Source organism: Phalaenopsis equestris, unplaced genomic scaffold, assembly GCF_001263595.1.
Source record: "Phalaenopsis equestris unplaced genomic scaffold, ASM126359v1 Scaffold000455, whole genome shotgun sequence".
Lineage (NCBI taxonomy): Eukaryota > Viridiplantae > Streptophyta > Magnoliopsida > Asparagales > Orchidaceae > Phalaenopsis > Phalaenopsis equestris.
In genome coordinates this window covers 125,384-148,752 of record NW_018164896.1, presented here as the reverse complement: position 1 = coordinate 148,752, position 23,369 = coordinate 125,384, and the positions used below count along the sequence as shown (strand labels likewise).

The window sequence follows — 23,369 nt, the reverse complement described above, 5'->3', positions numbered from 1 at the left end:
TTTAGGTAAGACTGAATGGTGCTTTTGGGCCTATCTATCCCTCCACTTGGTAAATTGAATATAATTTGATATTTAAAATGAATAGCTTGAAGATGATTTAGATATTATGAGGCCATTTGAGAAAAAAAAAAGAATAACTTGATGACTTATGTGCTTTGAAAGAACATGATGGTAATTGCTATAAAACCAAAGAGCTGTCTTTAATATAATGTTTGAAATAATAGACCTTTTTTTATTATTGCTAATGGTATTTGGGCCTTCTTAACCCAACTTTATTGTTGTTTTGAGGCGTTTAAATGATATTTAGAATATCAGCGTCAATCTAACTAGTAACCACGTTAATTTGTGGGGCTGTTTACAAGCATAGCACCTGCAACATTACTATTTAGAAATTTAACACTCTCTTTTATCTATTTTTTGAATTCTCACTCAAATATCAAAATTTATGATAAAATTCTAATTCATATCTTTCATTTTTCTCAAATTCTCGATGATTTGATAATGACACGTGCAAATACATCGCTCAGTAGTTCAAAAAGTAACCTGGGTACTAGATTTTGTAAATAGGAATGATTCGGCGCTATTTTACTAAGTATATGTACTTTGCACTTAATCACTACATTACATTTCTCAAGTTGTAAAGAATAATTCAATTTGGTTTTAACTTTATGCCAACAAATATTCATACTTTGCCTTAAAATTTCGAATTGATGGCATAAAAAACTAAGGATAATGTGGTTATTAGAGGAATTCAAATTGAAAAAAATATAAGTGTCTCTAGCAGTTACAATCAAAACTCAGCTCAATATAAACCCTCATATTGAGGTAGGTCGCATAATATTAAGGTTATTACAGTTGATCAATTATTTAAGTTCAATGTAGAAAAAGATTTTCCTTACCTTTAATATTCATAATAGCTGAGTCATCTTCGAATCATCAAATGAATAATAAATAAAAATATCAACACATTTTCATTTATATAACTAACTGAATGATAAAAGAAATCTGCACATCAATTAAGATAGAATTTTTCTATTAGTAAAATATTTATATCATCATAATTATAAAAAAAAGAAATCTATAATAACAACATATTAACATTGAGCTCTCAATGATAACCAATAGTTTTTACTTAACTCGTGTCTTATCGTTTTGGGAACTAACACAAGCAGATAAGTTAAGAGTGAGTAAATATAACTCAGTAGAGGGCTAAAAAATTACTATAATATGCCAAAATTTTATCTAAAATAAAATTAGGAAAAATCGGTGCATAAAACATTGAAAAAATTTAAGAGTTTAGTAAATAGAAAATAAATATGTAAACTTAGTAAATGTTTCCTTCATATGTCTAAATAAGGTTAATGCTCAATCTAAACTGGCGTTTGATTAGAACTAAAAAAGCTTCATTTCCTACACTTCGCTGATAGAATTATAGCTTTCATTTTATCAATTCCATATAGCATGTACAACAAAGAAGCCCTTCAAGATTGGGTATGCCCAAGAAGTAAATAATGTTTGAGATTAATAAAAATATTTTCATGCTTGATAATTAAATTCGAATTTAATTTTTATTTAATTCATACAAAAAATAGTCATTTGTACTTCATTAATTTTTCACAGACTTGATGGTCCCATTAGATATAATATGTCACATCCAAACTATGTTTTGGATGGACAAGTTATGAAAAATTAAACTAAATTCTATGGTCAATCAATAATCCTTTTTGAAAAAAGTGAAATAGTTTATGACAGGGAACAACTATTAGGATCAAACAAATTATAATACTTTTGGATATTTTCATCAAAAATATAATAAAAATATTAAAACTAACAAAAAAACATTGAGTATTAGTAGTTTGATGTGAAAAATGATGATCTAATGACTAAGGAAGTTTATTTAATATCCATTAGGATGTACTCTACTTTAGGGATGACGAGTGTCTAGCCCTTATGAAGAGGATTAAAATATATCAAGAAAGTTTTAGGCGGTGTTTGATTGCATATTAACAGGTAAATTCAACAATGGATTTAACTTAAATCATGACAGACATAAAATAAAATTAAACTTTAAATCCAACGTTCCGCTAAATCGAATTTTCTCTTGTTTTGGCAGAATTTCCCCGCATTCTGTTTTAAGATCGTTGGCTTTAAAGTTTTGCTCTGCCAAAATTGATTCGATAAATTCAGATTTACTAAATCATATTTATCATAAATTTGTGATGTAGCCAAACACCGCCTTAATAAGCTCTCCTTTATGGCTTACCATAACCAAGTGCTTAAAAATTTTCTTTTTTCTTGGCTAGTTGTCATGCATTATTCAACTCAGATAAGAAGTATCATGTAGATTCCTTAGTAGAAAAATCTTAGGGCAATTGAGAGTTAAGTTAGTTTTTGATAGACCATCAACAAGTTTTCACCATCTGGCACGCATCTTGATGCATAACACGGATCTCAATGCAATCTTTTGAGTAAAAAATATTCAAATTTTGATTAAAAGTCATCTAGAGCTTTGATTTCAACAAAATTATAGTCAAAGTGACCAGCTCAATCAGACGGACCCATTGATACCAAAATTGGTCTAATCTGAGTCAAATCAAGTCATTAAACTGCTTTTGAAAGCCTTTCAGACATATTTGGAAGATCAAATGGATGTTGATTCTGGTGAGCTTTTGGTCGAATTGAACGTCTCAACATGAAGAATCCAACGAGCCCAAGGTCGTTCAAACATCATATGCTCAAAGAATGCTCTCGAGGCCGCCGATCAAAAGAGTTCATATTTCTGTATTAATTGTACCTGAAAGTTTATAAATAGAGCCTCATCCCTCTCTTTAGGGGGGAGGAGAACTTAATGCTTGAAGAAGAGTTTGAAGCTTTGGAAGAGCTGAAGTACAACATTACTCCTGCCACCGTCAACCACCGTCAACCACCATTCATCGGTTGTAACCAATCAGCATTGGTCGCCGCCACTTCCTTGCAACAAGTTTATCCACACATCAATAATATAATTTAGAGGACTTTGTAACTCATTCCTACCTGTGAGACAAGGAGTTTCTGTAATAATCAACTTAAAGTGAATTTTTACAATTGAAGCAAACCTCATAGTTTTTCCTCTTTGGGTTTTCCACGTAAAAACTTTTGTCATCACTTCTAGTTTTTTTCTCTTCTGAGAATTTGTTGAATCTTTGTACTATACTAAGACAATAATATATTACTATACTGTCGTGAATTTTTTAGCACACATCAATTATCAAGAAACATTTTTGTCAAGAAAAATCTGAACAAAATCAATTTAAATATTTAAAAACTTCATTTACATTTCTAAATAAAACAAAATTGCTTAGTGTAATATAAAATCACACTAAACAAGGTTCAGTTCTTATTATAATATAAAGATCTAACCAAATTTCTCACAAATTATAAAATACAAGGTTCAGTTTTTATTCATTTCAATGAATTTTGAGATAAATTCTTGATAATGAAAATGAAAAATTGTTACTTTCAGATGAGTTACCACACGGAGGAAAATAACTACCTTCTAATTGTTGGAAATAGAGTTGGCGGAACAACGGTGATGAGCGGGTGGCAGAAGATAAAGTTAACTACAAAAATTGACGAACATTCCTAAGCATAAATGTATGTTTGAGACATCCTTCTTTCTGTTTTGTGCTTTAGATTATCATCATAATTTTATTTGAGGAATTATTTTTTTATTGTTTTAAAAAAAATTTGTAAGAAATTATGACGGCTTTAAGAAAATTATTATCTAATTTTTTAGAACAAATATATATTTATAATTTTCAATGTAACTTCTTAAAAAATTATATATTTTTTTTTATCGTAGCCTTACAAATCACTTTTAAAAGATACAGCCGCAGCAAACACCGTAAATTATACTTCTCAAAGCTCACGATTAACAACTAAAACCAGCCTTTGGAAGCTGACATATAACCATTTTATTAAATAAACCTAATCTCACATCTGTCACGATAATTTCAGAAAATGACAATAACTAAATGCCCGCATACAACTACAAGATAATTAAAAAGTTTTTAAGTGCAGTTATTGCACCCAAACACGGACAAAATAGATGCATTATACCCGCAAATGCAATGATTTTATTTTTCATAAAAAAACTTTATAAATAAACCAACCAAATAATATCTGAGATTGCAATTGATGCGTGATCTAAAATTCGCGGCGGTAAAGACTTAGTATTGCACAAGAATTCAACACACACAAATAATAAAAGAGAAATAAACAAGAGAGATCACCTTGAATGTTTACGTGAAAAATCTTTTGAGGGGGGAAAATCACGGGGTCTAGCCCAATTGAAATAATTCAATATGAATAATGAGTACACAAGTTCATCATTCTCATAAGTTAGGGAAGATAAAATTACAAAGTTGCATAACTATAATCTGTTGCAATTCTTAGTGACAACATGTTGCAAGGGTCAATGTTGATTGTTGTGGACGTAGTAGTCCATCATGAGTGTTGTAGATGGTTGTTTTATAAGCGTTAATTGACCAAAGAAATCATAGTAAACAATTACGAGAGTTGTGAACCACATAAGTTGTAGTGGCAAGTATGAATGACGTCCATAGGCCGCGTGGGTTGGAGTCGAGAGCTACATGAGCTGTGAACCACGTAGGTCGTCGTTGACACATGGACTGTAGTGATGAGCTCATGTCCTACGACGATGACTGACGACATCTGGTTGGTGGTGATCAACGATGATTGGTGGTGATAGACGGTGACGGTCGACAGTGGTTGACTGCGATTGATGGGTATAGACGACGACCGACGGTGGTCGATGGTGATTGACGGTGGTCGTCGACGGTCAGTATGATGCTGGACTTAAGCTCCTACTCAGAGCTTCTCGTTCTCTCTAAAGCTTCAAGTCTCTCCCTCATGTAAGGGGTGGGGCTCAATTTATAGTGCTATGAGTGTCATTAATGCATGAATATGAATCATTTTGATCAGACGGTCTGAAGAGCTTCATCCGATCAAACAACATTTAATGTACATTCGAGTGCCTTAACGATTTGAAATTGTGCAATCTTTGGCTCGTTAGATTCGTCTTCTCGAGACATTTGATTCGACTATAAACTTGTCAGATTCGGCAACTGTTTGACCTTCCAAATGTGTTCAAAAATCCTCCAAGAATGTTTTAGTAACTTGATCTAGATTTGATTTAACCCTGATTGGAATGACTTTGATATCATTAGGTCTCTCTCATCGAGCCGGTCAGTTTGACTATAAGTTCTCTAAAATCGGAGTTCTGAATGAGTTTTTATAAAAAATTTGAATATCCTTGCTAAAAATATTATCTCGAGATCCGTGTCATGCCTCGAGATTTGTGCTGGATAATAAAGATTTTTTTGTGTGTTTATCAGAAAAATATTACAGATTTATTTATTAATTTTTTATAGTAATTAAAGAACTAATAGAGAATGATAGTGTCCCTTACGAGCATGATTTTGATCACAGACACATGGAAATCTTTGTGGGGGATGCAAAAGATAAAATGATGTAAAATAGAAAAAAAACACCTTTTAGAGATGAGCTAATGTAAGTGCCATTAAGATTTTGTTTGAGAAGAGGTAAAGTTCTTTTCTGTTGCATGAACACCGAAGAGTAGAAAATTTTTTGTTTGTTGAAGCAGCATCTCCTAAGTATCTCTTGAAGTTGTATCTCAAGAACGACAAATTTTCACCTATCTAGAATGCAAATGACTTTCTCCGTTTGGTGAATGCGACCGTTAAAATAAAATGACTTTGTTGAATGATGAAACTCCTTCAAGCAAAACCAGCAAATATTTGAACTCCAACAATTAAGAAATTTAAATCGTTGACATAACTGACCTTTAGCGCCAGTTGTGTTGTTTTAAACTAGTCTTCTTTAGTATTGAATTAACAATGCTCTCTTGAATTTGTTGATCTATCATAAAAATAAAATTAAAATTTTTTTCTTAAATTTTTTAAAATGGTTTACTACTCAGTACTAAGGAAATTTTAACTAATTATTACTTATTAAATGATATGAAAAAGAAAATAATTAAAAGAAGTTTTAAAAAGAGTGAACTTTACATTTTATATTTTATCTTTTGTGTCATTCATCTCTTTTAATTTTATGATAGATTTTATATATCACTAAAAATATATATTGATCAAAACCAATCTCAATATACATTTAGATAAAAAGTTTCAAAATTAATTTGAAATCACGTGCACTCCAATTTTTTATCAAATGAAGTATCTCAGTGACACAAATAAAGTGATATTAAAAATGGTCTGATATGAGTTCAAGTGAGCCCATATCATACACTTAAAACATAATAAAAAACTTTAAAATATATTTTGAGGAAGCAGGTGATCTTCAAATTTAACAATTTTTTATTCAAATTGAGCGTCTCGATAGATGAATCCTACTAGCTTTGAATCATTTAATTCTGACATTATTAAGACATTAAAATATACATCAAAACATATCATCACTTTGGGCCGTCCGATGAAATAGTCCGGAATCCGAATACATGCAATATTTATGAAGGATGCTACTCACAAAATTTATAAATAAAAGCCCACTCTCTTTATAAGAAGGGTTGTACATGAAGGAAAAGACTGAAGAAGCCACAAGCTTTTGAAGGTTCTCGAGCTCTATCACCGTCGGCCACCACCATTGTAGCAGTTGAACCATCTCTGTCTATTTGCCATCGTCGTCGGACTACTGCTTAAGCAGTCACCGTCCCCACCGCAAGGAACACAATTGTCTGGCCTGATCCGCCACCGCCTCACCAATATTGTCCGACCACCACTGCTGTTACCACTAGACCACAACTGTCCTGTCACTGTCAGAACACCATTGTCATCACCATCATCTCTTCTAGATCACACTATCGGGCCATCATCTGACCTCCACCATTGTCACTGTCAGACCAACATCGTCGTGTCGTCACCATCACCAGAACATCGTTGTCGACCACCTCCATCGCCACCACCTGACCATCGTCGTTTAACTGCAACCATTGATGGACCACCGTTGCCTAGCCACCATCACCATCACTGTTGGACCACCACAATCGGGCCATCGGACTACTGTCGCCGCTGTACTACTGTCATCAAGCAATCGGACTACTGCAGGTACGCCGCCATCTGACCACCACAGTCTTCGCCGTTGTCAGGCCGCCATTTGACCACCACGTTCGACTACAGTTATCTGGTCGCCAATGTTATCAGGCAACTGTTGCTTTGCCACCACCATCGCTCCCACTAGATCATCGTCGTCGGGTCGTCGTTAGAGAGTCTCTTCCTTACAATTTTCATTTATGAATGAATATTATAACTTGTGAAAAAATATAACAGAAAGATATCATAAATTTATGAAGTCAGACTCATTAATCTCATTCTATGCTCACTCTATGGTTAATATGTCCGAACTAAGCCAGATGGAGAGAGCTGCACAAGCCCTCATAGTTTGATTTTGTTGTACCAGATTACTGGTCTATTCATTAGTTAAGTCAATGCTTTAATAAATTGTATTGGCTTCATTCATGATATCCTCCATTCTCTATTGTGCAATTACTTCCAATCGATATTAAATAATTGCAATCTAAGCAATTCGATCAATCAGTTTATTGTACAATCTCAGACAAGGATTCTATAAGTTGCAATTTTCACAAGAATCTCCTTTTAGACGACTCAAGTACACCAAGCACACTAGCAGGAGCAGTTAGATAAACTGTTATGAAAGGTAAATCGGGCTTGACATTATTGGCTAGGTTCAAGTTTCCTACCCTATGCATATCTTGTTGAACAATCCTAGTATACATTTCTATCATTTTTGGGAGAATGATACCCATATCACCTTTTGTTTTAACTACTTGCTTTATAAAACTCTTAGTCTCTTGTTCCTCAATAATTGTTTACATCTGGAATATTTCCTTGCAGTTAAATGCTTAACCTACTTGACAATTGGGATGATTGCTAATATTTTAAGGCTCATACATAGTTATTTATATTGATGATGCTCACATAATTCAATTATTTTTCTAGATTAGATTAATTCATGACTAAATTATGTAAACTATTTCAAAAAATTTTAATAGCTTGTACTTTTTATTTCTTAAAAAAAATCAAAAAAAAAAATCTCTTTTTTTGATGTCCAACCAAGATTTATTAGCATCAAAAGAAAATTATTGACCTCATAAGTCTCCATGTTTGATGAGGTGGTTTTGATAATTACAAATATGCGAATAAATTTGGTAATATATATATATATATATATATATGTATATATATATATATGTATATGTTAAGATGTGTAACCAATATAAAACGATATTTAATATAGCTGAAAGAGAGAATTTTATTAACATATTTATTAACAATTTTAAATATGGTATGCTAATACAAATTAGATTGTAAAATTTTAGATGTTATTTTGTATCCTCTGAAATTTCCTCCTATACAGATTTATGATATTTACTAACCATTTTTAAATTCTTCTGAGAGGGCACACCTCTTAATGATTAAATTCTTGCCTTTTTTATAGATAAAATTCATCCTAAGAAAAATTATCATCATTGATATATATTTTTATTTTTTTCATTATTGTTTTTTTTAACACCGCCAGGTCATTTAATCTGTTTAATGGTTGAAGAAGATTGGTCTCTTAGAAACTTTATGGAGGACGACGCAACCAAAGAATCAGCTTTTCAGAATCGCTAAAATTCCACAGAAGTTGAACTGGCGGTGTCTGGCGATATTTTATAATCATAAATCAAAGTTGAATTTTCTTATGGGGCGTGCGTTTACATACATACCACCCAAAACTTATGTAATTACGAATCTCACGCCGATACTTTACCTTCTACATTTTTATCATTCAAATCTTTCTTATATCACATCAAAAGCATCATCATTTTATTATTTAGAAAGTGAGAGAAATCATCTATTCAGGCATAGGTAATGTGATATATATTTAAAAATTAATATTTAGGCAGTAGATATGTAAATACATAGGAATTGAGTGGTACGTAAGTTCCTTTTTTTTTATATATGCCTCGTTCAACGTAAATCAAAATAAGGCCTCGCATGCAGGCACGACAAAGCTCCATCGCGATGTCAATAAAGTGGAGAAAGTCGTTTGGAGGAGATCCCACGCCGAACTCCACGTCCACCACAGTCCTCAATGGCGAAATTTTGAAGGCCACGAGGCCGAAGCTATCAGACTGATGTTCCGCATTAGATAAGTAAAGAGTCAAATTTTATCATTCGAATTCGCTTCCCTCACAGAGTCATTAGGTTTCCCGTGTTGAAATATAAATTTGATTTTAGTTGTTTAAATAAAACTCAATAAGAGCTTAATTTCTAGAAACATGTCTCATTTAGAAGCTTATTCTAGAATGTTTGGTATATATAAAATTATTGTGTGGTAGGTGTGGTAGTTATTGTGTGGGAGATATGAAATTATTTGTAACCATTAGATTAGAATTGTAATGACACAATCTTAGTCATTAATTTAGGATGTGTCACTAGCATAAATAGTAGTGGAGTATTTGAGTTTTTATCAAGTCAAGTAAATGTGATAAATAGAAGTGAAGCTTATTCCACAAATTTTTAACCTTTGTCAAATCCTAAAAGTTTTTCCATTCCAACGCTCTGTCTCTCCATTCCCTATGGCTATTGCTATTTCAGGTTTTCTCTGTCACTGTGATTGCTTTCAGTTTTCTCATCATCATATGATTGACATTCTTGTCGCCGATGCTCTTACTTGTTGGCCGCTCAGATAGTCGATTCCTTGCCAGCATTGCTGCCCCCTCAAATGCAATAAGGAGCTGGAACAAAGCTATCACCGTCTTCCCTATTTCAACTTGGATTTAATCACTTCTTCGCGTTCCTTGCGATCCAACTAATCCTTAAATTCTTCTAGATTTAGCACCAGAAACTTTGGTTTTTACAAAATGAAGCAGCTTCTTTCATTCATTTTTATTTAATTAGATCAATGACATGCATAGAACCCCAAAACTTGTTATTTACAAGGAGCAATCACATACAAACCACCCAAAACTTTCAATTTACAAATCAACCACAGTCTCACTAAAATATAAAAATTCATGATAAAATCACAACCCATATTTTTTATTGTTATCAAAATTTCAATAGTTTGATGGTGGAAGGCTAAATACATCAGTTCAGTAGTTCAAAAAATTCACCTGCATAATTAATTTGAAAATATCAATGTTTCGGGTGGTCTTTATGTAATTATCATTATTTGCAAATGTAGCATCCTTATTCAATTTCTCCTTCATAGTTCGAAATTGTCACTATAAGATAAATATATAATGTTTAAGAGATATTCTTCATGCACTTTCTACAAGAATATGTGAGTTTTTATTCTAAATCTTCAAACGTACTAATCTTTTGTGTATAAATAGTTTGATAATTATATAGATGTATTTCTTCTTGCTTGTTAATGTAAAGATTATATAAACTAGTGAGATTTCCCGTTTGCTTACACAAACAACAACGTTCATCGAGACATATATATATTACATGCAAATCAATAAAAAAATAATTGTAGATTTAATTTTCTTAGGTAATTTGACACACGTACCACATAATTTTATGTTTCTCTATATGTACCACCCAATACAACACATCGATGTTTTCAAGTTGTATAAGGAAAGGTGTATTTCACTTCAACAGAGATAGTTTTGATGATTTTTTTTTATTTGATAAGATTTTACTGGTTTGCATGTAAATATGAATGCTTGTCACCCAAAATTATCTTATATCTTATGTACTCCTTTACAAGTTTGGACAAAATTTGTATTATTAATGTTGATGTGATGACGTAACTCAATTAAGATAGATCTATCTTAGGTGAGTCCATTACATATATAGTTTCCTCTCGAAAGAACTAATTACTTGTATCGTTAACGTATTTATCTTTTCTTCTCTTAAAAAATAAATCATAGGGAAGGAAAAAAAAGATGGTGTGCCTACAATATGGGAGATTAAAATTACTTTACTTTACTGTGACTTATGCATTAATGAAACGGAATTGGGTAATAGACCCACATCCCATTTTAATAAGGTCGGAAAATCTTGTTAAAAATTACAATGAACGTGCTGGTAGGACATATGACCGCGCAAAATTAAAAAATAAATTGGATCAACTTAAAAAAAGTGAAAGCTGTGGAAAGATTTACTATGAAATGAAACCGGCATAGGATGAAATCCATTGAAAATAACAGTAAAAACTTCAAATGTGTAGTGGAATGAGAAAATGCAGGTATATTCTGTATTTACTTCATAAATGATTTTAAATATTATGTGTCAATATTGCACATTCACTCTTAATGTAGGTTAATCCCGCAGTGAAACTTTTTTGTTATAATGGAATAACGCTCGGGTTGGAAGAAAATTTTGACATAATAATTAGTAGTATAGTAGAACCGGGGAGAACTTTTGGCTACCAAGCACGGGAATGCTATCTTTTGAGCTATGAGAGGAGACAGCAGACTTATTAGCTGCGAAGGAAATTTATGAAAATAATCCTACTATTGCAAAGGCACAAGGAATTCAAATTTTGTTTTCAATTGATATACAATAATCAAATAAGAGAAAGTATAAAAAAACAAAAGTCGAGTGGTAGAAATTTTCTTGAAAATTAAATTGAGGCATTAGTTCAAGTTTCCACATATGTTCGTGAAGCTATATCTACACCAAATGCTTCAAGAAAATATTTTGCAATAAGTGATGCGGTGGAGGAGTTAGTTAACATATTAGATATACCAATAATATTGAGTTTTAGGACTTTGCTCTAAAGCTCATGAAGGATAAAGATAAAAGAGTGATTTTCATGCACATTCACAAGGATGAAAAAATGGGTTAACTCAGAAGAAATACCACAAGAGTTTATATTAATTCAACATTACAATGATTTATTTTGTTAACACACACTATGTAGTTTGATTTCTAAAGCAATAACTAATTACATGAATTACATTTCCGAAAATAAACTAAGTATATTTTTCTTCAAAATTGTAGAAGTTTCATTGAATACGATATTTTTGTTCATGCTTGAATTTATGTTAATGATTTATATTTCTTATACTCATATGAGTGCTAGTATATTTAGCAAATCTTATAGATTATGATTTCATGTAATCCTTGTTTATTTTCTAATTTTATTATTTCCTTACTTTATTGTAATGGACGTATTTCTCCTTTTATCATAAATGAATTAGCTGTGTTTCAATTTTTTTTTCATATAGATGACTATAACAATTAAAGAGGTGTCAGATAAAGAAGTTGATGATTACGATGAGGAATGTATCTCAAATAATGAGCTAATAGGGAAGACTCAAATAATAATTTTAAATAACACAATAACATACACTCACTTATTGCCATGCACAATATAAGAATAAGAGTCCATGTTTGAAATCAACTCAAACTAGGGATAAATGGATACATGAGCTTTTACATGAACATCCTGTGAGATTTCAAAATATGTTCATAATGTTACAAATAATATTTATAAACTTACTTCAATTGCTTGAATCATCTTATGATTTATCTAGATCACTAAGTACAACGTCTAGAGAAGTACTTGAAATTATATTACATATCATGGGACAAAATAAATCAATTAGAGCAACATGTGAACATTTTAAACACCCAACGGAAGCAATAACTAGATAATCTTCTATCAATCTTCAAGCATTAATTAAGCTTTCAATGGATATCTTAAGATCAACATATTAAATTTCGTAATATTCCCTATGCAATTCTTGGGGATGCACATTATATGCCATATTTCAAAGAATGCATTGGGGTAATTGACGGTACATATATTTATGCTCGCATCCCCGTTAAGGATTAGATAACTTACATAGGGTGACATAATTCTCCAACACAAAATATAATAGCTACAACTGATTTTAATATGTGATTCACATTTGTTGCATCAGGATGGGAGGTTTCAACTCATGACACGTCTAATTTTAAAAGTATTGTGACTGATCTAAAGAACAATATTTTCTTACGCGATTAACAAGTATACTACATGTTAAACATGAAATATTCTATTAATATTTTTAATGTACTGGAAAATTTTATTTAGTAAAAGTTGGGTATTGATACGCCTAAAATATATAGTATTTTTAGACACATTTTTATACCTATTTTTGAGATATTGCGCTTTAATAGAATGTATTTTTGTAATTTTCTTTCAGGTACAGTTAAAAAAGTGAAAAATGCTTAAAGGAGTGAAAAAGGATCAAATTATTTAGGATCAAATTTGGAGCAAATATGTGAAAAATGTGCAAAAGTGTTTTGGCGCCTAAGCACCAAATCCGGCGCTTAAGCGTAGGGTAAACAGAGAAGTCCGCACCTAAGCACCAGAGGCCCCGCGCTCAAGTGCCAGTGGCAGTTATTGGATGAGTAAATTCAGTTTTTGCGAATTTTGAAGAGGTTTTTCAGGAACCTATTGGCTTAATAGGTGGTTACAACCACCATGGAAAAAAAATTATTGCGAAAGGATGCATCTCTTGGGGAAATACATCGAATCAAGATACATTTTGAAGAGATACCAATGCACCTTTTGGAGAATTATAAAAGAAGGAAGATTGGAACTTTGAAAGAGGTCCCGAAAGTACTAGGAAAGTTTTGAAAGTTCAAAAATTGGGGAGTTAGTTGGAGAGATTTTCAGACACCACATATTTATCCTTTTTTTATTTTAGTTTTATATTGAGGGTGTTTTAAAAGAGAAGAGATTCAAAGAAACTTCAAGAGCTTCGTGGAGGACTTGAGATAAGTTTTTATCTTTTGTTTTAGACTACTTTTTGTTTTAATTGAGACTTGTTGTTGGTTTGACAATGATTTTTACTTTTAAACTAAAGTGTGATTTTATTTTAAGAAGTTGTGATGATTTAAATCCATGTACTTCATTTACTTCTTGATTTGGCCAATCCAGATGTTAAAATTTATTCTGAGAACATGAAAAAACCGGGCTGGTATTGTCTCAGTCAACAATTGGAAAGAATCACATGAGGTTGTATGAATGAGAATGTAATTCATATGATTGAGTGCAAATAAATAGAGAAATATTCATTGAAGGGTGTAGAGTTAGAAGAGTTTAAAGTGACAGGTTAAAGCCCCCAACTTGGTTTATTGTCTTAGATTCTGATACGAGAAGTTAGCCCCTAGGTGGAGGGAATCGAAGGAAATCTAGAGTGAGAGCTAGTATCTTCCCTGCCTAACCGATCTTCAGAACTATTCAAACTTTAAATTAGCTAATGTTCTTTATAGCATCTTTAGTAAGAGTAAAAAATATTATTGCTCCTATTTGGCACAACACAGTATGTATACTTTCACAACAGAATTCCGATACACTGATTCATGATAAGGAGAAAGATATTTTCATATTTAAGTGCTTTTCTTCTACAAAAACTCAAGTTATCTTTTTAAGTTTGTTCTGTTTTTGTCAAAATATTAAAATTACCAAAAATATTTAAACTTTCTTTACTGCGAAAATGTCTTTAGTTTAAATAATTATCTCTCTTAAAAATAGAAAGTTTCCAAAAAGTGCATATTGCATATCTTCCCCGTGGGTTCGATATTCAGGTCTTAATCAAAAAATCCTATATTACTTGATAACGATACGTATATTTGCGTAGTATCCCAATATATTTAAATTAAAAGTTAAATTCTTATTTTTCTTCAGGATCAAGTTTTTGGTTTTGTTGCGAAATAAGGAAATATAAGTGAAAAATATAATCATAATTATTGTTATACTGTTGCATATAAGCAGTTATCGGGGATCAGTTATCCACTAAAAAGAAGGTATATTAGATCATATCCTAAAACATGATATCACACGCCAGATTTCTAACGTGGAAGTCGACCTATTAGGGTCAACGTGAGATATTTAATATAACACATTCTTCTCTTTGTGCTAGGTGCATGGAAGAAAAAATGAAGATTCTTAGAGATATGCCTAATTACTCTTTTAAAGAACAAAGCCTAATTGTGGTTGCATTGATGGCTCTAAATAACTAAATACGTAGGCATCAATCATGAATTGATTCAGAGTTTGAGGAATGTGATGTTTATGCCCAATTTATTCATCCAAAGGCACATGAAGTAGAGTAGGAGATTATATTGATGAAATAATGCACATCAGTACGCACTCAGATGTGGCGGATGAGGAAGGCGTCGAATATTTGATTCAACTCAGAGATAGTATTGCCACCCGGTTATATAAATCATATTTATAATGTACATGTAGGTTTTTATTTAAACATGTACATTATAAATATGAATTATATAACTGAGTGGCGATATTGTCTCTGAGTTGAATCATATCTTCGGCACCTTCCCCTTCAACCACATTTGAGTTAGTATTACTACGCATTGTTTCATCAATATGGTCTACTACTCTATCTTAATGTGCCTTTGGATGAATAAATTGGTCATCAACATCACACTCGTCAAACCCTGGTTCCATTTGTGATTGATGTTTAAGTATGTAGTTATGTAGATCCATCATTACAACAACAATTAGGCTTTATTTTTTGAAAGATTAATTAGGCATATCACTAAGATTCTCCCATTTTTTTATTCATGCGCCAACTGCACATTCCATAACATTACGAAGAGAAGAATGTGTTCTATTAAATATCTCATGTTGACCTCTAATAAGCAGACCTTTACAATGAAAACGTGGTAATTGATATCTTGTTCCGATATATGGTTTAGTATATCCTCTTTGTAGTGGATACCCAACATATACTAAATAAAATTTTACTATACATCAAAAATATAAATTGAACAACTAGTAAATTAAAAATAAAAAAAAAATTAATATTTGTTGTTCAACATTTATTATACGTGCTGGTGGCAAAGGAAAATTGTCTTTTATTTTAGTTACAATATTTTTAAAAATACTCGTGTCATGAGTTGAACCCTCCCATCCTGGTGCAACAAATATGAATCACATAATAAAACTAGTTACATCATTTACATTTTGTGTTGAGATTAATGTCGCCCTATGTCTGTTTGATCCTCAATAAGGATACGAGCATGAAAATGTGTGTCGTCAGCAACCCCAATACAATCTTTGAAATATGTCATATAACATGCAATTTGACGAGTTTCAGAGGAAATATTACAAAATTCAATATATGCTGGTCTCAATAAGGATATGTGATGTTGCTCTCATAAATTCAATTTACCCCATGATATATAATGTAATTGCAAGTACTTCTCTAGACATTGTTCTTCGTGATCCAAATAAGCCATAAAATGATTCATGCTTAACGTAACTCTATAAATATTATTAGTGATATTTGAACATATTTTGAAATTTCACAGGATGTCCACGTAAAATCTCATCAATTTATCCCTAGTTTGAGTTGATGTCAAGCATCAACTCTTATTCATATATTGTGCATGATAATAAGTGAGCCTACATGCTATTATGTTATTTACATTTGTCATTTGAGCATCTCCTATTAGCTCATTATTTGAGATACATTCCTCGTCGTAATCATCACTTTCATTGACTGACTCATCTTCAATCATTATATTCATTTATAAGAAAAAATTGAAATGCAACTAATTTGTAGAATATAAAAGGAGAAATATGACCATTACAATAAAGAAAAGAAAAAATAAAAATTAGAATATAAATAATGATTACATGAATTAATTTATAATATTGGTAAAATATAGTAGCACTCATATGAGTATACGAAATATAACTCAACTCCATAAATCAAAACACAAAAAAATGTCATAGTCGATGAAACTTCTATAATTTGAAAGAAAAATATAGATGGTTTATTTTCAAAAATGTAATTCATGTAAGTAGTTAATGCCTTTGAAATCAAACTATCTAGTGTGTAATAACTAAATAAATTATTGTAATATTGAATAAAGATGAACTCCTGTAGTATCTTCTTTTGAGCCATTTTATTTTTTCATCCTCGTGAATGTTCTTAGAAATCTCTCTTTCATCATTATCCTTCATTTGCTCTAGAGCAAAGTCGTAAAACTCAATATCATTGGTTATTTGATATGTTAGCTAACTCTTCCAGTACAATACATATAGTAACAGAGTTTCTTGAAGCATTCAGTGTATATTTAGCTTCACTAATACATGTGGAAGCTTGAACTAATGCCTCAATTTGATTTTTGAGAAAATTTCTACCGTTCTACTTTTATTTTTTTTATTTTCTCTTATTTGAAAAATGTCGATTAATCGAACACAAATTTAAAGTCCTTGAGCATTTTCAATATTAGGATCATCCTCATGAATTATTTTTGCAGCTGATAAGTCTATTGTTTCCTCTCATAGTTCAGAAGACAACATACCCAAGCTTGTCAGTCAAATGTTCTCCCCACTTGCTACCATACGGCCAAACATTATGCCTAATTTCTCTTCCAACTTGAGCATTATTTTGTTATAAAAAAAATTATTCAATACAAGATTAACCTACAAAAGTAACATTCAAAGTCTAATATTGACACATATACTAAAAAATTTTTATGAATTAAATATAAAGTATACTTGTATTTTCTCATTCCGCCACTTATTTGAACCTTTTACCATTTTTTTCAATGAATCCCCTCTTATTCCGGTCTCACCCCGTAGTAAATCTTTCCACAACTTTCACTCTTTTTTTAAAATTGATTCGATTAATTTTTTTATTTTGCACGGCCATGCATCCTACTAGTACACTCAATGAGAGTTTTGACAAGATTCTCTCAACCTTATTTATTAAAATGGGAAGTAGTTCTATTAGCCGGCTCAATTTCATTTATGCATAAGCCACAATAAAGTAAAATAATTTCAATCTTTGATGACGTGGACACACCGCCTTCTTTGTGTTTCCCCATAATTTATTTTCTAAGAGAATAAAGGATAAATACGTCAATGATAAAAGTAATTAGTTCTTTCAAGAGGAAATTATGTATATAATGGACTCACCTAAGATAGATCTATCTTAATTTAGTTTCTTCCTCACATCAACATTAATGCTTATCTTATAAAAATTATATAGGATTTTCAATAATAAGTTATCATTGAATTTTGTCTAGATAGATAGAGCAGTATATAAGGTAGATGCAAAGTTTGGGTAACAAGCATTCATATTTACATGCAAATCACCACGATCTCATCAAATAAAAAATATCATCAAAACTATTTTTGTTGAACTGAAATACACCCTTTCATGTACAATCTTAAAACATCATGGTGTTATAAGCGAATTATATAGTTTGATATTGAGCATTGATGAATACCAACCGTAATTATAATTCAACTAGTTTCTGAATATGTTATTATATATTAAAAGTTTAGGATTTAATTTTAAATTTATTTTGCAGGTTATTTCTGATTTCTTATAGTTAGTTTTCCCTCTTATTTTTCTTTGGTTTTTGCTTTATCTTCTTTGGTTTTTTATCTTCGCGTTTCGTTTTTTTTTTGTTGGTTCTCTGGTATTGTGCCGCTCTCTCTATTCTTTTTCTTTGCAGGGCCTATCTACCATTGAGATTACTGTTGTTATTAGAGTGTCGTTAGAGTTATGTTGCTGTAGAGTGATGCTGGTGTGTCGTTAGAGTTATGTTGCTGTTGGAGTATTGTTAGAGTTCATTTGTTTTTGTTGCAGAATGAGTGTTATTTGAATCTTGTTTTTATTAATTTTATCGGTTAATGTTTGCTTGTTAGTGGTGCTTTCTAGGTTCTCCTTGAGTTGTAATTTGTGTTCCCTTCCCCGTGCACTACTCATATGATATTTTTGTAGCCAACACGCCTCTCTCCAATGCTACCACAATCTCCGGGCATTCTTCCACATTTCTGTTTCACGCAAGGGCAACCACACCATCTCACAGAAACCACCCTGCTCGCAACTTTTCCGCCGGCAGGCTTCCTCTGGCAGCTCAGGTCTTCCTCTCCTCGCAAGCCACGCGTCTGAGGCAACATCAACCATTTTCACTCTCCCCTCTCTCTCTCTCTCTCTAACACATTTTCATGATGCCTCTCGCATTGTTCCCTTTCCTACAAAATTAACGCAACCCCTCCCATATCCTCATCAACTTCCTTCGCTAGAGTACCCTCTCCGACCGGCTTCTTTCAAAACCACGAACCGAAATGGGTCCACGCAAATCCAAATCACCCTATTCTCTAGCATGTGAGAGGACCCACCTGCCGCCGCTTCTTTCACATGTTGGGCAATCTGAAAAAGTCGGCGATCAACTCCTTGCTTTCACCAACAATTCTCACCAATTCAATCACTTTTTCTCCTCAGCAAGTCCCAGGATGCTTTCCACTTTCGAAATTCTACCTTTTCTCCTGCCGGCGATCCTAATCCGGTTGATGCCCTCCGACGACCCAAACCAAGATCACCTCCCTCTTCCCGCAACCCCGAACTCCTCTTACCCGAGAGGTAAAAATGAGAAATAAATAGTAAAAAGGAGAAATTATTAGTGTGGAGTACGGACAAAGAGTCTCGCTCTAATATAAAATTACATTATTTACGTATTTTATTCACTACAACACACTTATAAGATTCTAAAATATATGATTTCATAGTATGACATGAGCATATGATTGTATTGAAGAAAAAAAATTACGATATAATTGTGTTGTACTGAGCAAAATATGTAAATAATCCTTAAATCTGCGATAACGAGAACACAAATAATTTTAAAATACATGATTTGAATGTAAGAGTTCATAACATTACATAAAATATAGTTTTACTGAAGAAAAATCTCAAATACAATCGTGTTGTACTAAACATATAAGAGTTAACATGTGTTTTATGTCATGCTATGAACCCTTACTTTCAAATCATTATTTTTGAACCATTTTTGTTCTCGTTATAGCAAATTTAAAGATTATATATAAGTTTTGTTCAGTACAAAATGATTGTATTTGAGATTTTTTTTTAGTAAAATTGTGTTTATGTCATGTTATGAACTCTTACTTTCAAATCGTGTATTTTAAAACTATTTTTGTCCTCATTATAGCGGATTTAAGGATTATTTATATATTTTGCTCAGTATAATATGGTTGTATCTGAATTTTTTCTTCAGTACAATCATGTGTTTATGTCATGCTATGAACCCTTACATTCAAATTATATATTTTAGAAACTTACAACTCTGCTATAGTGAATAAAATATGTAAAGAATCTAATTTTAGATTGAAGTCCAGACGTAAAGTAACATCTGGACTCAGCAGGTAATATTTTCTTGAATAGAAGGGAGGAAGTGAGATAGAGGGGAAGAGAAAAAAAATGTTCAAAAGCTTTATCGTCTTAAAAAATCTATGCCAGGAATTTGATGATTGCATTTCACATCCAAAAATGTAAAAATGTGCATTAAAACTCTATATGCATATGGGGTGTGTTTAATTAGCGTAATAAGTGGAATACTTGGATGTTTCTCATAGCAAAAGAAATTCATATACAACACTCACGCAACCCATTTGCAACATGTCTGCCACGAACAAATTCATGCTTGTTTTTCTTTCATTGTGAAGGTAATTTGGCGACACTCACAAATCAACGGTGTGATAAACCTATTATAACATGCTTTGCGATGTGTCCCCATGGGTGAACTGGTGCATGTTTTTTTTAGCATGATGAGAGAATTTGACGATGCTCACGACACAATGAGGGCATATGCAAATTCTGCTTTCAGATACCCCATGCATAACTTTTTTGCCCACGATAGCTCAAGACACCGACCATGCATGTCCTTCTTGGCATGGTGGTTAAGCCCATATTCTCAAAGCAGCCCCCTCGTAAGGATGATGGTGGGAGGCTGTCAAAATATTGCAAAAAAATTACATAATAAATTCTATTATTATTTTGTGGCTCACCTTGCACGTAGCATATGCACATCTTTGGCATCGATGGCTTTAAATGTTTCGACTATCATATTCAGGCCATACAAGTCTTTCTTGACATGATGGTTAGGCCTAACTTTCTTTATGTAACGTTCATTATGAGAATGACGTCAAAAAGTTGCGGAAATGCTATCAAGATCTAAGGCTGAAAATGGGTTTAAAAAGAAAAAAAAAAGAAAAAAAAAGAAAAAAAAAATTGACAACAAAAAATTGCTAAGCAAGCTAAGCAGCGGGGGGGTGGGGACTTGAAAACTAATTGAACTGCAAACAAAACTTTCCCCGTAATAAGTGTAACACCAAAATTTACCCAACGCTTCTAAAAGATGAAGGGAGGTTTGAATCCATTGTAGATTTAACCAACCATATACCCCTTTGTTAATAAGGAATTCATGAGGAAAGTGTTCATGCACTGTGAAACCCACTCCGATTAAAATCACATGCCATCAGATTTGCGTCACTTTTGTAATAACAGAGATACGATGAATTTTAAGACCCCAATATGAAATCTCTCAGGTTTAAGGGACTCGAAGACTGGTCAATGAGCTCAAGAGAAACCTAAAGCAAACTCAGTAGTTCACCTATAAAAGTAAATGGGGAATTAAATAGAACCTGCACTTAAGTTACAGGGGACTCTCAAAAAGCTTGAATGCAACCCACGGTGAAACACACTAGCTCAACTATAAATACAAATGGGGCAATATATCGACTAATCAAAATATTTATAATCATGTAATATGTATACGAGAGTCCACTTGAGCACTTAATTGAGAGTTAAGAGAGAGATGCATAACTTACAAATATACAATTAAAGTCTAGAATATCCTATATCGCCACCAGATCCGTGATTCCTCTATGCTAATAGATAGAAGGCAAAATCAATGGCTTATATAAAATATTTTCATATACTTTAAAGATAACACATTCATGCAAATCACAATAAAAACCCATAGAAGACAGTTCAATTAACAAATCTTAATACCAACCTATACTCTGTCACTTATCCTACGTTTCCAAACTTAAGTACATCGGAATTCTACGACAGTTAAATGTATGTTTTTGCAAAAATGAAGTGTGCCTTGAGAAATGTGTGTTTTAAAATCTACAAAAATGTTCTTCTAAAAAACTATTAAATTATGAAAACTACCAATTGGGACACTATTCATTTATGGCAAGGTTGTAAGTTTACTAATAGAATTTAGGCTTTTTGTCAACCACAATCCGTCGATTATGATAAGAAAAACCGTCTCTTTTAAAGTTACTGACGGTATATCGACTGTTTTAAGGTCGTAGGTAAGACGCTGGTCATTAATTCCAAAACCGACCGATTTTCTGACGCTATAAAAGTATTGAAAATTATCCGACAATATCCGACAATTTGATGCCGTAGCAATTTGATGCCGTAGTTTTTTTTTTTTGAGAAAATTCAAATTGTCGGCATTCGTCAATTCGTATAACTGACAGTTTTGTCATCAGTAATAGCCATGACATATACGTTAGAAAAGTGTCAAACACTTAGTTTTTGACGCAGGCAAAACTGTTGGTTAAGCTTCGTTTATGTGTCATTTTTTCTAACCGATGGATTAACTTTTTTAAAAGTGTCGCACCCATTGGTTTTTTGACTCAAGTAAAATCATCAGTTAAGCATCTTTTATGCATCGTTTTATGTAACTGAAGAGTTAATTGCTGGAAAAGTGTCGTGCCCGTCGTTTTTGTGTGACACACCTTATATTGTCAGTTATATGTCCGTTAAGCATTGTTAAAATGTCCATCTACTAGCCGTTGGTTTTGCCTACGAATAAGTTTGGAACCGTCATAAAACCCAGCGGTAAACCGTCAGAAACCTGTAGCATAAAAAAATTTCTTTCTTTTGTGTTTATATCACCACCTATTATCACAATATTTAATATGCAATTCCATGCATAAAAAGAAATAACATTGTTGTCAAACAGTAAATTATCCAAATAAATAATGAAATAAATAAAATGCATTTACTCTAAAATATATATATCACTGTTCACAGAAAAAAACATATCTCCAAATGTACATAAGCATAAAAAAGAAAGAAAATGCCCCTCCTAATCATCCTCCTCCATCTCGCCAACCTCATCTTCATCATCCTCCGCCACTTTCTCCTCCTCCAATACCGCCTCTGCCTTGCCTCGCTCCCTCATCCGCTGCAGGAAGAAATCCAACTTAGCTTTTAGCTTGCCCTCCATATTGGTCTCTAGCTTCGACCTCGTCTAAGAGAAGCGAGCCTCCATCTCGACAAAGAATGTCACAACACATCTGGAGATCTCCTCTTCCTATGCGATAAAGTTAGAAGTTGCAGATGCACTGGTGAAAGGTGAGCATTGCAATTAAACCCCTGGGACCAGAGCCCGTAGAGTTCACACTTCGACTTCCCTTTAGCAGCCTCCCTCCACAAGTCGTACTCAAAAGGA

The 23,369-nt window shown here is 32.4% G+C and overlaps 1 protein-coding gene across 1 annotated transcript in view; it reads right to left on the bottom strand.

Annotated features, from left to right (window-relative positions):
* LOC110027861 (esterase AGAP003155-like) overlaps positions 1-23,144 on the bottom strand; it is a 67,508-nt gene extending 44,364 nt beyond the window's left edge. The window contains exons 1-2 of the mRNA XM_020729475.1: positions 23,031-23,144; positions 9,064-9,232 (exon numbers count right to left, since the gene is read on the bottom strand). Of these exons, the coding sequence (XP_020585134.1) occupies positions 9,064-9,232; positions 23,031-23,144 (283 nt within the window). The remainder of the gene's footprint in view (positions 1-9,063; positions 9,233-23,030) is intronic.
* Positions 23,145-23,369: the final 225 nt, after the last annotated feature.